At 44.0% G+C, this 18284-nt stretch overlaps 2 protein-coding genes and 1 non-coding gene across 4 annotated transcripts in view; all 3 read left to right on the top strand.

The window, feature by feature from the left end:
* camkvl (CaM kinase-like vesicle-associated, like) overlaps positions 1-3673 on the top strand; it is a 37236-nt gene extending 33563 nt beyond the window's left edge. For both annotated transcript variants that reach the window (XM_035158117.1, XM_035158116.1), the window contains one exon: positions 607-3673. In XM_035158117.1, the coding sequence (XP_035014008.1) occupies positions 607-2079 (1473 nt within the window). In that variant the 3' untranslated portion in view covers positions 2080-3673. The remainder of the gene's footprint in view (positions 1-606) is intronic.
* A 2054-nt stretch (positions 3674-5727) lies between these two features.
* LOC118110874 (ubiquitin-like modifier-activating enzyme 1) lies at positions 5728-17771 on the top strand. The gene is made up of 26 exons (XM_035159010.2): positions 5728-5960; positions 7432-7548; positions 7632-7690; positions 7812-7980; positions 9153-9287; positions 9381-9487; positions 9585-9675; positions 9764-9896; positions 9974-10071; positions 10166-10312; positions 10605-10781; positions 10955-11062; positions 11169-11249; positions 11860-12012; positions 12600-12765; positions 12936-13132; positions 13359-13423; positions 13878-14073; positions 14697-14771; positions 14876-15065; positions 15240-15325; positions 15429-15521; positions 15638-15829; positions 16242-16343; positions 16436-16536; positions 16618-17771. Exons 2-26 carry the CDS (start codon positions 7432-7434, stop codon positions 16751-16753), a joined length of 3174 nt encoding a protein of 1057 aa, XP_035014901.2. The 5' UTR covers positions 5728-5960; the 3' UTR covers positions 16754-17771.
* LOC124851977 lies at positions 15959-16060 on the top strand. The gene has a single exon (XR_007032807.1). It is a non-coding gene; the product is annotated as a small nucleolar RNA U6-53/MBII-28 (small nucleolar RNA).
* Positions 17772-18284: the final 513 nt, after the last annotated feature.

Raw genomic sequence — 18284 nt, 5'->3', positions numbered from 1 at the left:
TTACGTGAATCCTGGCTCATTGTCCCATACTGTACCTCAGTGTTACATTCAAGTCATACTTGAAACTATATACAGAAGCTGCTCCGTCAAGCCATGTTGTATTCCGTGATATTTCTGTGTCCAAACGGCTGTCTCGCTTCAAGAGAATCAATTCCTTGGTTTAGAAACAACCTCTAAGATCACACATTCCCCTGAACTCCTTCAGTGTTTGTCAAATTGAAAGGAGTGAGATAAGTGAAGGGGAAGGAAATTCACACTTATCTGCTCATTTGCCTTTTCCACTCTGTCAACAAGCAGTCAAGGAGTTGCTTGGGGAGAGTGAGTCTTGAGATTGATTTAAAACTGGGTGCAATATGTCATAGCCTCCTCGAAGTAAACAACTGGCAATAATCTAACCGCACTGTTCACTTGATGTGAATCATATCTCATAGTATGATGGTGCTAGATCATGGTGCCTAGACAAGCTTTTTGTCCAACGCTTGTCTTGGAAGCTTATTTTTTATGCTTTACCATAATCAACTATAGTATCAAGGGTTTGTGTTTTCTTTAATTTTCTTCCTCCTGCTATCCTTCTCTCCTTTTTCTTTGCCTCTATCTGTTCTGCAGAAAGCGATCCGTGTGACCACCTTCATGCAACGACTGAAGAATTCAGAGGGTTTAATTGACAGCTCAGCCGAAGGTCAGGGCAGCGAAGAGACAGGAGACGGCGAGGGCGGTGTGTCTCAGGGTACAAGTGAGGAGGGAGAGAAGGGGACAAGCGATGGAGGGGTGACATCAAGTAGTGTGTCTTTAGAGGTCACCGTTGAAAACACGCCACCAGGTATGGACCAGGATGAGGGGAGGAGTAAGCTAGAAGAAAAACTTGAGGAGATAAACATGACTTTAGGCCCGTCTGTGGGAACTTCCCCATCAGATATTCAGGAACCTCTCTGTCAGACACATGCAGCCACCATACTCACACAAGAGGAGCCTGATATGATTGGTTCAAAGAAGGCAGCAGGTGATGGAACCAGGAAAATGGCTGCCAATTTGGGTCAAAATAGATTTCCTCCAGAATCCAAACAGACCCCTGAGGCGACGCATGACCCCTCCAAGCTGTCAGACGGTTCTTCAGGCACCAATCTTGACAAAAAACACACATCCACGTCCCCTGATCCCAGCAGCAAACGTAAAATGGCTGCAACGCTCCATGGCACTCCGCCCACAGCATCTGCTGACGCCACAGCCTCGCCAGAGAAGAGAGGAGCCCCTCAGAAGGGACAAAAGGACGAGACGGACGGAAGCTGGTGTCAGACACAACTACCAGAGGCTGTGGCAGAAAGGTCAGTGGCAGCGGCAGTCACTCCAGCTATAGGGCCCGGAGCTGTGGCAGATGTAGGACTAGGAGTTAGGTTAAGGGGTGATGCTAGCCCTGTTGGTAGAAGGGATCAGGATTCCAGGAGAACAGACAGATACAGTGCTGAGTTTAGCATAGCCCGGGCAGGTCCTGTGACCGGACAGGGTTGTTACACAGTTGGCAGTTCTGCTAGCTTGGGCCGTCATGCCACACCTTACAACCCAGAAGTTGGGATGGGGATGGCAGGGAGCTACGTGAGTCCATACAGCTCCCTGTATACAAGTGGTGGAGGGTTAGCGTTATATGGGACAGGGCTACAGCATGGAGGAGGCGGGAGCAGCTCTACAAGCGACTGGCAAATGGATAGCGTGATAGAGCAGATAGAAAAGCAAATGGCAGCCGTGCTGGAGAAGATTGAGGGAGACATGCCCTCGCTACTGGAGCAGATCAGTGACTGCCCGGCCGAACAGCCACGTGCCCGGAGCACACACGCCTCGCCCGCCACCTCCCGCGCACACTCCTCGACTGCAACTTCGGCCACCCCACCACCTCTTCCCACCTCTCCCAGGCCCGCCCTGCCATCTCTCCCTCGCCTTACTATCCCTCCGCCCTCCTACCCCCCACCCTCTCCACCCACACAAGCCTCAGCCCAGGTGGCAGGAGAGCAGGAAGACGGGGATGGACAGAGGGGTGCTGTACATCCCAGCCAGTCACCCAGAGCTGGGATGGGCAGGGGTCTATAAAGCAGGTGTCCATGATGCAAAATCCAACAACTGCCGCACTGGATTTAAAGTTTAAATTGGAGGGTTTAACGACCCTCACCCAGAAGTATTATATCGTATGCTCACCAGAGGAAAAGTAACCATACACAGTGTTGCTTGGTTTAGCTGTGTATTCACACTGAGATGGCTGTTTAGAGTAATCTCCCTATGACACTCAGAAAACTGGGGTCTAAGGGGAGTAAAGTACTTTATCTGTCTTTATGGCAGCTGCAAAGACAAAGATCGCACCAATGTTGTTTGTATTTTAAGTCCAGATTGTGTGCATGAATGCACTCCGCACAATCACCTCGTATTGAAATCCAAGCTCAAAATCGCAAAGCTACACAAGTAAAATAAGCTGAGCAAGTGTTTTGATTTGCATTATTCCCAGAAAATGTAAATAAAAACCTGGGTTCCTAGTCTTTGCTCACGTCGTGACCTTCCTTATATCCGAACTGACATTTTACCTATTTTTTCAAAATCTGCTCATCCATTTTCATTGAAGTTTCCATTCCTTTTTATTTATGTAACTATTCCTTGTACAGTGAGGCTGCTATATCATCAGCTCGCAGTTACATCGTTGTACAGAAGTATGTGAAACTAAACTGATCAAGGATTTCCACTGGCTGCTGAAAAAAGATTTCTTTTGTTATATAGTGTCCTTAAACTTGAACCATCACTCAGAGTCTTGTGAGATACTCCACACATGTTGGAGGGCTGGGGGAAAGGTTTAGATGCAAGATGTTATTGTATAAAGGCTTTGCAATAAAACACAGACAGACACACACACACAAAACACACACACATTTCCTCTTCTTTTTCCAGAGTTCTCCAAAAGTCCTGATCATAGATTGTATATAAAGCTGGAAGATGCATCTCCAGTTACTCCCCCTACATCAGAAAATTAAGCTGAATTATAGTGGATGCAAAGGCCTCCATCCTGTGGGCCAGAGTCTGCTTAGTAGCGATTCAGGGGATGAGGTAGTGAGTTCCCGTCAATACACAAACTCGATCAATCGTGAATCAGTCTCATCTGTCAATCATGACATCTCAGCCCATAAGCATCAAATAATGAATTAAAACCAAACTTATCAGATAAATGAACCCTTGAACCTACATCAGCATGATAACAACTACCCAAAATCACAAAAAAAGAATATTTAACATGTACTTTGAATTTTTAATGTGGTCCATGTCTCATCTGCTATCATGGAGCAGGTGGGGTTTATGACCTATCCCACAGCTGGCCAACAGGTGGTGATCAAGACGCTTTGGCTTCACTTTTTGGGGGGGAAGTCTTATGGTCCATCTTTATATACAGTCTACGGTCCTGACCAGAAAGTTTGTTTTGTCGACACATTCATTTGGTTCTGTCAATTGGAAAGTGCCGTCTGTATTTGCTACTTTTAATTGTGTAAAAAGTTCTTTCTGAATTTCATTCTGCTTTTAAATCTATGTAAAACAAGTTTCTGTGCTTTTTTCCCACCACATGTCTACACATCCACTATTCTGTCCCTATATGTAAACCGTGCTCTGTTTGCAAGTCTTTCAATTAAACTAAAAAAAAACAAAAAAACATTTGGAGTTGTTTTGTTTCTTAAAAGTTTGAGATGATGACTCAGTTTGACGCTTTTAATCGAATTACAACGACGGCAGTGGAGCTGAAAGAACCGTTATCCAATCACCACGGACTCATTCTGAAATCCCGCTATGCCTACAAGTCCCATCAGGCCCTGCGTGAACCTCGGGTTGGTCCACCCTTTGTGGAAGTACGGGGGGGGGTTGAAAAATATCCGTGCACGTGGACAATAAACAAACGACTCAATCTCGTAGTAATGTGTATTCCAGTACACTACTCTGTGTGGGGGGGGCTGTGTTTTAATATCATAACCGAGTAAAAAAACAATGTATTCATGGCAGTTGTGTTTTCTCTGGACCCTGTGGACTGGAGCGATGGTCGCGCCTGTAACGTGCACATGTTGCTGCTTTGCTTTGCTTTGAACTGAAATAGAGTGAGGGGAAACGTTTCGTGAACAGCCGGGCAGGCAGCCGTCCAGCGGAAAAACTCACACAGAGCCCGCCACCCTGACACACTTTCCAGTTTGCAGTCAGCGGCACTGTTGATCCTGTCACGTTGTTTCTTAGCGTCCCTGCTTTCACCCCAGTCGTTTTTTTGATACTACAGATCAGGCCGAGTAATATCGGATGTGGTAAGTTCTTACACACTTGTGCGCTCGCTCGTCTCGCTAGTGTTAGCGCCCCCCAGCTAGTTGGCTAACGTTAGCTAGTTAGCCATCGTAGCGGCACTGGAAGGGGGAAAAGTCGCTGGGTGGCTAGATAGCTCCACGGCTAGCCGCACACATGCTAACAACTACGCAGTCGTTTGAGCTGCATTAAAGGTCGCCTTTATTGTGAGTTGCCGTCGGCTATCCGAAGCATTTCGGCTCCCAGCCTCGGCACCCGTGGCCAACAAGCCTCTGCCACGCAACTAATAATGTTTAATTAGCATTTGCACATTTTATGTGCTCGTGGGTGTTGTTTAATATTCAGTCATAAACAGTAGGTGGAAGGCTAGTTGGCTACAAACATTAGATGGACGCTTTGCTGTTGATCTAAAGGTAACTTGCACCACGAAGCCCAGAAGCTGCTGGAGATATATATTCTCCATTGGTTGTTTTTTGTTAGGTTAACAATAAGGTAGCAAGAAAATCGATGTAACCACAATAACGTAATATTGAATAGTGTCTCTCCTCTGATTGCCAAGTCCAGGCAGCCTGTTAACGTGACATTGATTATATGGGTTTCAGATCCAATAGACCAGAGGAAAATAGTGTTTAATTTAATCATTTGGCAGCACGGAGATGAGAACGGGGATCCCCTCGACATGTGTACCCGAGAATCCGCGGCCCACTCTTTGCCGGGGCCTTTGTCATTTGCTAGGCACCCCCTCCCCCAATACTCCTCCTTTGCAAGGAATGCTCACCCCTAACCTCGGTGTGACTGAGGGCCCAAGACGATCAGCATCGCCACAGCTAGTCGATGTGTGTACCTGCCCCCGTCGTCAGGCTGGCACTACCCGTGTGTTTAGCAGAAATCAGGAATAGCTTCACGTGGTTAAACCATTAAGCAGGTCGCAGTAGGGACACATCAAGCATGGCTCTGCCCTAAAGATGTGTTGTTTTCTTTGTACAGTGCATTGTGGCACGTGTGGTGTGAGCTTTTGTATTCGCAGTCTTCCCCCACAAACGACTTCTCAAGACGCTTGCTTGCTGATGGACTCCATTCAGCACTGGTAGACGGGACTTTAACTTTGAAAAAGATGACTGATGTTCAGTGGGTGTGACTTCCCTTCTCTTGCATTAACACCAGACAGGCTCCGTGTGCGTTTTCAGGAAACCTGCAAGGTGTTTCTGGCACGGATGTGTGGAGGTCCAGTAGTTCATTGTACAGTTATCTACTGTACAAGGCATGCATCCTCTGGTAGCGGGGGACGGGACGAGTTGGCTTCGGCCCTCCCGACCAATGAGCTGTGCGCCCGGGCTGAGCAGCGTGCTCCCCGCCGCCCTCTCCCCGTGCTACGTCTCGGCCCGAGCGTCACGGCTCCCCCCGCCCCTTCCTCCCCGTCTGCCATTTTGGTTTTGTTCCCGTCTGCAGTCGCGAAGCCAGCAGCGCAATCACACCGGAGAGACTGAGCCAGCGACGTAGTGACTCGACAATATAGCAGCAGACCGTCCTCACCAGGCACTCCGCGTCCATTTTCTCCGTACTAAACCGTCGAATCTCCCGTCGTCGTCAGCACTGACATCCAGACACAGCGGGAGAGGAGCGGGTTCGCATTGGGAAGGGACCGAGAATCATTATTGGTAAGGAAGGCGAAATCAATGAGGCACGAGTGTAATGGCTACTCTTTCATTTTCCTGGATTGTTCCCGTCGAGCGATAAAGTTGGATATCCGCTCCTCTGTTAGCCGTCGGAGCGTGAGGCCACATCCGTGTATGAGCCGCGGTTGTCGGGTGTCAAAATACAACCGTCGCTATTGTTTGCGGGGCAGATTGCGAGCATAGCTTCAGCTGCTAGCTTGTAAAGTTGTGTTCCGCACCGGGGCTGATGCAGGCCCGAGGCCGAGGAGCTGGTGGCCAGGGGCGGACAGTGGTGTTTTCTTGCCTCCTGAGTTATTCATGTGGCGACTCTGTCCACTTGCCAAATCGGTTAATTAATTAGCGTCTACCTAATTATTGGTGTCCCTCTCCGTGTGGCTTACTGACATTCAACCGAGCTTTTCTCAAACGTGTACAAAATGGTCAGTTAACGACGTTGTGCAGAGGAACTAGCAATAACAGTGAGTCGGGAGGGAGGCTCGGTGCTTTGCTGTATCATGCCGGATGCCTTCATTTTCGTTTTCACGAAGACACCCGTGTATAATATATCACGGGAAAACCAGCTAAATGTGTTGTACTGATTATTAAAGCGTTGACTTGCACAAATATTAAATGCAGAGAGGTTTACAAAAGGTGAAAGTTTGTTTATTTCTAGACGACAGGTAAGTTGGCTGCATTGGATGCGGAAATTGTGGCCGATCGTCGGGCGGTGGGAGTGTTACAGATACTGCGGCCTATTTTTCTCTCAGAAGTGAATGAGCTTTCCCAAAAAAATTGCCGTAATCACGTTATGCTCGGGTGTTAATCTTAAAATATTATAATCGCTAATAAACGCTCCCCTTTAATATAGCGATTTCAGAGGATTGTTCCGAATAGAACACTGTGATCCTTGTGTCCACACCTGCGAGCCAGTGTGCGGTAGTGTTCACTTTACCGCAGTGAAGTTTTAATGATTCAGCTGTTTTTCTTGAAACAATGTTGGCAGTTCATGGTTCTGGTACAATAAACAATGGAAGTACATAAACAAGTCAACGCTGTCTCTGAGCGTGAAAGGGATTGATAATGCTGTTATTCACGTCTCTTCCCAGGCTTAGTTCGTTTTCTAGCAGATTTGTTTTTGGCCTGCAGCCAGCCCAGCTGCTCTCTAGACCAGAAATCCTCTCTTCAACATGAAGGGGATTAGGTAGCCTTTAGCTCGGGAACTCATCTCAATCAAACCATAGCAATGAATTATATATCTCGCGACTTTGCATCTGTAGTTAAATCAATTTTCTTTTCAAAACCTCAACGAAAAGCCTGATGTGGACTCTGGATATTGATTTTTTTTTTTGTGCACGTGTCAAACTTGAGTTCTTCTGTTATCCATTGTAAATGAATTTATATACATTGGTAAAGGGGAGGTGTGATGCAACAATACTCAGCTTGTTGTTCCTTTTGGTGTTTTGCTGATGCACAGATGTCCAGCTCGCCGCTGTCCAAGAAGCGTCGCTTGTCAGGAACAGAGACGAAGACGGGATCCCACTGCTCCTCCTCTAACTCTGTCAGAACTGATCTGTCCCACACACCTGCCAACGTAAGCACTATCACATGCGCTGTGTACTTTTGAATAGAACTTGTAACACAAACTTAATTGCACCTCCTGCTGTCTCTCCTTAGGGCATGGCTAAGAATGGCAATGATGCTGAGATTGACGAAGGCCTGTACTCCAGACAACTGTAAGTCCTCTCTCTGTATAAGTCTTGTCCAAACAATGGAGAACACGCAAACCTATTTTTATTTATAGTTTGGCATTAAAAATGCAGAGGTGTGCTGATGGTACTTTCTCTCCCCATGTAGTTACGTGTTGGGCCATGAAGCTATGAAGCGCATGCAGAACTCCAATGTCCTTATCTCTGGTATGAGAGGTCTTGGAGTGGAGATTGCCAAGAACGTGATCTTGGGAGGAGTAAGAAGTGTCACTGTACACGACCAAGGAGTTGCAGAATGGAGAGACCTCTCCTCTCAGGTGGGAAGCACGCATGTATATTCTTATTTTGCATTAGCACAACAACATTCTCTTCAAATATTTTTTTTTTTAAGTCATACAGACATTGTTGCAGGTTTTTGAGCCTGATATCAAAGTCCATTGTGCCTTTTTGTTATGAGTCACTTGCTGTATCCATAAAGAGTACTGCGGCCACCCCCACCCTTAACCATGGTCTGACCCAGATTTATCAGTGGGTGGCCTTTCCCTGGGTCATAATCGTAGTAGAGCTAAAGCCTGTTTTAGAACATTGTTACAGTGGGTAGACTGTTTATATAATAATAAACTTAATTTATATGGCACTTTTTAAAATCAGTTTACAAAGTGCTTTGACCACAAAGCAAGACAAGTAAATAAACACTTGAACACATAAAAGCAGTAATAAGACAATAAAAATAATTATATAATATAAATACATAGTAAGTTTGTCTATCAGCCTGACATCGTGAATTTTGATGTGGCTATTTAAGACCATGCTGATGAATGTTCATTTAAGAGGCTCAGCTGAGACCCCCTTTTTGTATTTGGCATGGTTGTTTTTAGATCAGCAGGTCAGCTCTATCAGTGATCCTCCGGTTTGAATTTAACCTTGGGCTCTGAAACATTTCTATATCAGCCCCTGGCATTTGTCCCAGTGTCCAATCTCATTCAAGCTGAGTTAAATAGTCTACATGAATATCTGTCACTTAATACTTATGTCATCCAGCTTCTATAGAGAGTGGCCTTTAATCAACCACTTAATCTTAGACCTTGTCCACACTTCGCTAAATTTGAAATACCATCGTTCTTCATGATGCTTCCACAAGCAGCTGTAGCTCGATTAACCTGACTATCTCATTCACATTTTTGTAAACAATAACGTTTTCCTGCAGACATTGTTGGGTGTGGCGTGGCAGGATTGCGAGGAACTGCCATCACACATTTCTTTGATAGCTTATTATTTATTTCAGCACAGTTTCTTACTGATTCTTTTAAGTCCAAGCCAACTTCTTATGTACAAAATAAGATAAAGTCTAATAACAAAAAATTATTACTGTGATGTTCTTTTCTTCTTTATCACCATATTTACCATTCATTCACCTGGATTGACAAGATATCAGGGAGAAATTGATGCCAAGTTTATAAATCAACACCTATGTATTTTGTGTGTTCAGTTCTACCTCCGGGAGGAAGATCTGGGGAAGAACAGGGCCGAGGTGAGCCAACACCGTTTGGCTGAACTCAATAGCTACGTTCCTGTGACGGCCTACACTGGAGAACTCACTGAAGACTACATGAACAAGTTCCAGGTATGACTTGTATAGAGGCCTGTACCCGACTCATTCAGCATTCAAGAAGGAAAGAAGCTTTTATTTTTAATTTGTCTATTTTTGCATTTCTAGGTGGTAGTACTGACCAACTCAAATCTGGAAGAGCAGCATCAAGTGGGGGAGGTGTGCCACAGCAAAGGAATCAAGCTGGTCATCGCAGACACACGCGGCCTATTTGGGTAAGATTCTGACCCTTTGTTTGTTCTCATGAAATCTATAACCACTTCTGTCTGTCATTGTTTAACATTCATGTGCATTATGCGTTTTGTTTTGCAGCCAGCTTTTCTGTGACTTTGGTGACGAGATGGTCGTCTATGACACCAATGGAGAGCAGCCACTAAGTGCCATGATTTCCATGATCACCAAGGTTAGTCTGGCTGAGGATGTTTGTCAATGTAGCTTTAGCTTTTTAAGATCAGACTTCAGGACAAGTTGCTACTTTTTCCTCTCTCCAGGACAATCAAGGGGTTGTGACATGTCTGGATGAGACTCGTCATGGCTTTGAGAGCGGCGACTCTGTCACCTTCACAGAGGTTCAGGGTATGACTGAGCTCAATGGCTGCCAGCCAGTGGAAATCAAAGTTCTGGGTAAGAGCTGTTAAGGTTTAAGACACATCTTGTTTAGTCTGATTATGAATGTTACATGACTTGCTGTCTCTGTCCAGGTCCCTACACCTTCAGTATCTGTGACACAACTGGTTTTACGGAATACGTGAGAGGAGGAATTGTCTCTCAGGTCAAGATGCCCAAGAAGATTGCTTTTGTAAGTGATGTGTTGCCATGTGTATCTGTTTTGACCAGTGGGAAATTATATGTGGACTCATTTCTCACTGTCTTGCATTTCTTTCCTTATGCAGAAATCCATCTCTTCCTCCATGGCTGAGCCAGAGTTTGTATTGACAGACTTTGCCAAGTTCGACCGTCCAGGGCAGCTTCATGTGGGCTTCCAGGCGATCCATGCCTTCCAGAAGAAACACAACCACCTTCCTGTACCTTGGAACCGGGTAAATATCACCCCTGTTTGTTTTAATAATATGTTAATTGGAATGTCACATTGGCTTGGAGTTAAAACCTTGTGGAAAAAACCTACCTTCCTTGTTTTGATGTTGCTCTGACAGTTTTTAGATTTATAGGAAACTTGGTGTTAGTAATGTTTTCAATATGGGTCTGCAGAAGCTAATTAGCTTGTCCTTGCAAACAGTAAATATCAGTCAATACAAGTTAGTGAGTTTAGTATTGTAACTGCTGTAATTGTAATTTTGCAACATGTCCAACCTGCTGAACTGTGTTTTCCAGGCTGATGGTGAAGAGTTATTGACATTAGCCAAGGAGGTGAACTCTGCCCAGGCCGGCTCCGCCAAAGTGGAGCAGTTGGATGATGCTCTTATCAAAAAGTTGTCATTTGTTTCTGCTGGTGACCTGGCCCCTGTCAATGCATTCATTGGAGGTCTGGCAGCGCAGGAAGTGATGAAGGTCAGTGGTGTGATGTGCAGCTCAATTTCTCCTGTAATGTATTTATTTTTAGTAATCTCTGTGGATTTACTGTTATCGGATTGGACATGTTTCGGCCTGTGTTGCTAACTCCCTCTGAACAGAATTCTTTGTATTACTCAATTGCTTCTTTTTACATGTTCTCTCTTCTTTAGGCATGCACAGGAAAATTTATGCCAATGATGCAGTGGCTGTATTTTGATGCCCTGGAGTGTTTGGCCGAAGAGGAAGGAGTCACACTCACCGAGGAAGAATGCGCCCCTGTAGGTGTTCTTATTAAATCACACATATTGATAGTGAGGACGGACGCACACAAGGGAGACAAACCATGATGTTAAACCCTTTTCTGCCTCTTTTCTTTTCTCCCAGAGGAACTGTCGCTATGATGGGCAGATTGCAGTGTTTGGCACCAAGCTGCAGGATTTGCTTGCCAAACAACGCTACTTCCTGGTGAGTTACCCAATGGAAAATGTTCTAATATCTCCTGACATACTGTTGCTAAGGGAAATTTAATGGATAAGGCCAGTGATGTTATGTTTCCTTATTGCAAACATAATCCCATGAAAAGATCAAAACCATGATCCTATTAACTAGACTTCCCTGTAACCTAAACCTGATAGAAGATATGACTCTTTGCCATAAATCTCTATGTTGTCTAAAGACTTAAAAACATCAGTAAATAACATAGTACTAGATAAAATGCTTCTTTATTGCCTCTTAATCTTCTAGCAAAACGAACACATTGCTTTTGTTCTTTTAATGGAATTTGTTCACAATATTCACAAAAATAGCAGCATCCTTAAAAAAGATTTTCTAACATGGACCCATATTGTTTAATCTCCCTTCTCAGTGTAAACGTGAAGATAATGTTCATGGGATCTTTCAGCAATAATGAAAACGGGTTATTACCGGTCTTGTCTGGCATTAAGGAATGTATAAATAAAACCTTGATTTTTCTACAGTGAAGGGTTAAATACTATGTTTGTTAAATTGTGTTTGAACATAGAGAAAATGGAGCATGACTTTGGTAGCTTTACTGAGTGACCTGTAATCCTCCCAGGTTGGAGCTGGGGCCATTGGCTGTGAACTGATGAAAAACTTTGCGATGATTGGACTGGCTGGCGGAGAGGGCGAGGTCATTGTGACAGACATGGACACCATAGAGAAGTCCAACCTCAACAGACAGTTCCTCTTCAGACCCTCAGACGTGACGGTCAGTATTTACCTTTTTTGGTGGATACAAAGTAGGTCGAGGACATAATTTGGCCGTTTATTGATCGAATTTAATATTTCATTGGATTTCCTGTTCATTGCAATTGATTGTGATTTGCACTTAATGCAACTGCTGCTGATGGATGATATCAGCATTAGATAGTGGGGAGGCTCATTCTGGGTGTGGTAGATTAGTATTGGTTTATCATGTGGTCATAAATGAAATGCAGTGACCTTTCAGTAAGTCTGTGTGACTGGAACACCATTATTGTTACATGATGTTGTCCGCCTGTTTATTCAAGGGTGACACGTTACAAAACAAATTGTGGTTGGATGGACCCGCTCCTGACAGACATGCTGCCGGCCATAATTATTGTAAAAATGTGCTTATTGATGGAACCTTCAACCAGCAACAACATGCAGTGTTTTTATACAGTTAATAGACTCTCTACAGAAACAGATCGGTCAAGTAATCAACAAGAATGAACACAATTAACCACCCCTCCTGTTGCAGTGCGATTCTTAGTATTTGAAGAGAAAGTGAAAAGGTCACTATTTAATGTCATTTGTGTGTATGTGTGATGATAGAAAATGAAGAGCGATACTGCAGCAGCGGCAGTGAAGCAGATGAACCCGTCCATCAGGATCACAGGTCACCAGAACAGAGTGGGCCCCGACACAGAGAGGGTCTATGACGACGACTTCTTTGAAAGCCTTGATGGAGTGACCAACGCACTGGACAATGTAGATGCACGTAAGTGACACAAACATTTTAATTATTTTAAATCTTTTTTTCAGAATGTTAAATTCCTTTTTTTTAAAAAACAATTAGGATCTTATTTTTGTAAACCATCTGCTTTCTATTTCCCACTCCCTCTGTATTTGAGCTTTACCCTCTGCCTTGTGTTTTTGCCCATTGTTTAGGTATGTACATGGATCGGAGGTGTGTGTACTACCGTAAACCCTTACTGGAGTCTGGTACTCTTGGCACCAAAGGCAACGTCCAGGTCGTGATCCCCTTCCTCACAGAGTCATACAGCTCCAGCCAAGACCCACCGGAGAAATCCATCCCCATCTGTACCCTGAAGAACTTCCCAAATGCTATTGAACACACACTGCAGGTCGGTACACTCAGAGATGCACATAACAATGTTAAAGATAAACAGAGTGAATGTTTTGAAATTGCATAAATATGTATGATTTGAACATAATATCTCTCACAAAAGAATTCACAAAATGATTAAAGATGCTACTACTTTACTTTGGGTTAAACAGTTTCATATTGTGCTTCTGACTACATGAATTGACGGTAATATTGATCTGTTGTAAATATCTTCTTCTCTTCAGTGGGCCCGTGATGAGTTTGAGGGATTATTCAAACAGCCACCAGAGAATGCCATGCAGTACCTCTCGTGAGTTGCCTTGTTTGACATCCAAAAGTGACTATACGGCAGAACTGTAGTTATCTAAATGTAGGATTTGCTCAAAGTGATTCGTCTTTGCATTAATAAACCGAGAATTTCTTATTTTCACATCTATCAGTTAGTGATGTCTCCAAGTGTTATGGAATGTTTCGATCTCTTCATTACTTGTAAATGCTTGTCAAGAATGTTTAACAGATATCTTAAACACTTCTACATAGAATAGAATTTCTACTTGTGAAAATGAAATCACTACAAGTGGCTCTACTGATTTTGAAACAACTTACCATACTGTAAATCATTCTGTAAAAGGGCTCAACATGCACCTCCTTGTGGTATGTTTGACTATATATAAACTGGGAGGAAACAAAATCCCAACAAATGGTAACAGCTCTTCACATGGTTTTTCTCCAGCTTATTGGATCTATGATCATTGTTCTTTCAGAGATCCTAAGTTCATGGAGCGTACTCTGAAGCTGCCTGGAGCTCAGCCTGTGGAGGTGCTGGAGGCTGTCTACAAGAGTCTCGTCACAGACTGCCCCCATAGCTGGGCTGACTGCGTAGCCTGGGCACGCAACCACTGGCAGTGCCAATACAGCAACAACATCCGTCAGCTACTGCACAACTTCCCCCCAGATCAGGTACACATTGAGCTCACCGCTTGGTGGATATCAGTCTGGTCTAATATTTCCACTCCCTTTATTTGTCTAGAATCGGTATTGCTTTGTCCCATATTATATTTTTCTTGTTTCTTATATTTTAAGTCCAAAATTTTGATAACAGATATAACATCTTGTTTAATTCTAAGCAGCGAGTAAACATTGTTCTTGCAGTGTGAATCAAATAAAATGAGCAGGGTGTTGGGCAGAGGCTTATTGCGGTTTTATTCAGCTCATCCCTCAAAGATATCAGTTGATGTCAGTCCTGCATTCAACACACTGTATTAGAATCCCCTGGCTTACTGCTTAAAACGTCTCTGTGCAAGTCTTTCGCCAATCTGAGTGACACCAGGCCCCATGAAAGGTCTATATAGATACATCACATTAACAGCAAATAATGTGTTGCTTATTGAATCAAGGTGCAGTATTTAAAATGCTACAAATTTAAGGCACAGATGGAGCGCCCTGATTTTACTGACCTTTCATCTCATTTCCTGTTATTTCTTCTATCCGTCTTATGAATGACTACAATAACCCAAAGGCCTACATTTCTTTAAGGTTTTGCATTTCTGTTTAGTAAGGCAAGTTTATCATCTGTCTTTCAGCTCACCAGCTCTGGTGCCCCCTTCTGGTCTGGCCCAAAGAGGTGTCCTCACCACCTAGACTTCAGCACTAGCAATGCAAGTATCCATCCATTATTTTTAAGAGCACCTACTTGATGCATTATCTGCTTTTAACTAATCTTTCCAGATTCCAGTTACTAACAGAATTGCTTCCCTTCTAGGAGTTGCACATGGATTATGTTGTGGCTGGGGCAAACCTGTTTGCTCAGACATATGGCCTCCCAGGCCGCACTGATCGTGCAGGTGTGGTCAAGATCTTGCAGGAGGTCAAGGTGCCGACCTTTACCCCTCGTTCAGGAGTTAAAATCCATGTCTCTGATCAGGACCTGCAGAATAGTAATTCTTCTGTTGGTAAGACGCTCAAATCTCTTAAAGTCATAGTTTTTTCGGAAGTCATATTTTCAGGCAAAGTTTGGCTTATGTGAATGATTTATTGCTTTTAGTACTTTACAAATTAAAGCCATAGCCTGGCGTCATTAAGGATGCTTTGAGGAGAATGTGACCACTATTCTCTTGGAATATTAGATGACTCAAGACTGGAGGAGCTAAAGGTCCAGCTGCCTTCCCCCGAGACTTCACAGTTCAAACTCAGCGCCATCGACTTTGAGAAGGTACACACTTTCCTCTGACAAATGTATTTTGCGTGTGTGTATTATCCTCATGGCTGCTGTACTTAAACAAAACTAATGATGGTCTTTGACCTGTCGGTAACAGGATGATGACACAAACTTCCACATGGACTTCATTGTGGCAGCATCCAACCTGAGAGCAGAGAACTATGACATTCCCCCGACAGACAGACACAAGGTGGGGGCTCACATTGTTTTAATCCTGGCTTTGTCTTTCATTGTTAATGTTCTTTTACTGCAAGTTGTTTCCTCCTGTTTTTTCATTGCTGTTAAATTCTTCCTCCTCCAACCCAGAGCAAACTGATAGCTGGTAAGATCATTCCTGCCATTGCCACTACCACGGCTGCAGTGGTGGGCCTGGTGTGTCTGGAGCTCATCAAGATTGTCCAAGGTCACAAGAAGCTAGAATCATTCAAGAATGGCTTCATGAACTTGGCCCTGCCTTTCTTTGCCTTTTCTGAACCCATTGCTGCTCCCAAACACAAGGTAGCCACTTACTTGTTTTGAGCTCTTAAGATATCAAACAGTCACATGTGTCCCCACTGTGGGAAAATATCCCTATTCATAGTATCCTCTCTACAAGGGTAACCATAGATAGTCATTACATGTTTTGAGCTCCAATGATGATCCAGCCATGCTAATACTGATGCACCAGGCAGATGCAGTTTGCCTGCCTGGGTGCAAGTGAGTTCAACTCACCTTCTCACGCTGATGAGATCAGTGTGGGCTGAGGAGAATACATTTTCTAAAAGCTTTCTGTTTTATGACTTTACATTTTTCATTTTGGCATAGACGGCAGTCAGTAGCTTCTGTTTAATGAAAACGCATCGTGTCTTTGTGATAGCTTTGTGTGACTGACATCAGCATCTCATAACCCCCCCTCTTCATGTTTTTGCAGTACTATGAAATTGATTGGACGTTGTGGGATCGCTTTGAGGTCACAGGTTTGCAGCCCAACGGGGAGGAGATGACACTCCGGCAGTTCTTGGACTACTTTAAAGTACATTCTCATCAACTCCCCTCCTCAATTTGTTGCCATATGATTTCTGGCCTACAATTAACAAACCCCATCTTTCTTCTGTCGCTCATTAGACCGAGCACAAGTTGGAGATCACCATGCTTTCTCAGGGAGTGTCCATGCTCTATTCCTTCTTCATGCCTGCTGCCAAACTCAGAGAGAGACTGGACCTGCCGTGAGTAGATGACATTACTGAGGCACGTTAAATGCTAGTGTTTAATCTGTTGCTATAATGGTATTTTCCTTTGTCTCATAGGATGACGGAGATTGTGACTAAGGTGTCCAAAAAGAAGCTGGGAAAGCATGTGAAAGCCCTGGTGTTTGAGCTATGCTGTAACGACCTGTCGGATGAAGACGTGGAAGTGCCCTATGTCCGATACACCATCCGCTGAGCTCCACACTATACCCACTCACAAGATGGTGGGGGTTGCAGGGGGGAGACGGGTGGGCAGTGGTTGTTATAAGTGAGGATTGGGGTGGGTGGGTTGATCCAGGTTGGCTCTATTGGATCAATCAGTTTTCTGTTAGGCCTGTGGTTTGTGTAAACCTGTGCCTGAGTGTACATAGTCCCAGTAAGCTGACTTAAAGGATACCTGTATGTGTGTTAGGGATCCCGTTGGTGCTCGGCTGTGGGAACAGGGGGAGTCGCTGGAGGAAGGGAGCATGTATACTGGACCTCCTGATGTTTCTCAGTAGCAGAACCCTTCTGCTCCATTGAATTCCACGCCTTCATGTTCTCATGGTACTCCATAGCCCAACTAGTGTCCCTCTGAAACACCCTCGCACTCTAACTAAGCTTCATCAGTAGAGGAAAGGTTTTTAACAACTCTCCCCTCCACTCTACTTGCTCTCTTCCCTTTTCCAACCCCGTTTCTCGTAGACCTGCTCCCACATTACTGTTTTGTTTTTCCAGAAAGATGCAAGTAAAAGGAGTTCAGCTAAGAATCCCCAAAGTAGTGACGTGTATTGAGAATCCTTTTAAGAATCCCCTTAATTCTACCTGAAAGCTTGAGTTTAAAGCTGAAGAAACGCCCAAAGACTCGGTCAAACCGAAGTCGGCGGCATTTCCTTACTGGAAAAATAATCACACGCCAGCAGAATAGGGACCCTCGCTGGTTTGAAGCACCCTTAACACACCCACCTCATCCAGCACTCTTGACTTTGGAGGGGCTCTTGCACATGACATCAGTTTTCTCTTTATATTTCATGTGTTTCGTTGTTTTGTTGTTTTCTATTTTATTTTTTGTGGGGGTGAGAGTGGCCGAAGGTTTCAAACACACAAACACCTTGTTAGATCATGTCTTCTTTCTACTTTAACTCCAAATGACATTACAGTGTAAAAGCAAGGCAATGAGATGTATCTTGAAATGCGAGCACTTAGTGTGATAGTGAATAAACATGTAAAAGATATTTCTGAATTTGTGTGGTTATTTGACGCTTTTAGAGAGAAGATGACATCTGGTGTAGCTCTGTAATGAAACCGTCAGGCGTGTGTTTCCTGTCTGAGCTGCTTCAGGTTCTTCAGAAGTTTCATAATAATGCACATCTGCAAACGACCTGAATCAGCTTAAAGCCGACCTGAGACAATGGATGATTAATACCAGGATGCAGGAAATGATCTCTTCCGGATTGATTGAATAAATTCACCTATACTTAATTATATTATTCAGAAGGGCATTGTAAGAATATTAAACTAGTGACTAAACTTTAATTCCTCGTATGCAGACCTTTTAATGTAATTGGTGTTAAAAAGTTCCACTATCCAGTCGTCTGCTTAGAGCGACGAGATACAAGTAGAGGTTTGAACTGTCGTTCCTGAGAAGAGCGGATACATCAGTACGTGCAACCCTAAAGGATGTGGTCAGGTCTGAGATGAGGACTTATTCAGGGAGATTTGGACTAGTTTGTGAACATTTAATTTCA

The sequence above is a fragment of the Hippoglossus stenolepis genome, chromosome 6, assembly GCF_022539355.2.
Source record: "Hippoglossus stenolepis isolate QCI-W04-F060 chromosome 6, HSTE1.2, whole genome shotgun sequence".
Taxonomy (NCBI): Eukaryota; Metazoa; Chordata; class Actinopteri; order Pleuronectiformes; family Pleuronectidae; genus Hippoglossus; species Hippoglossus stenolepis.
The sequence above is the reverse complement of the archived record's forward strand: the minus strand, read 5'-3'. Positions and strand labels throughout refer to the sequence as shown.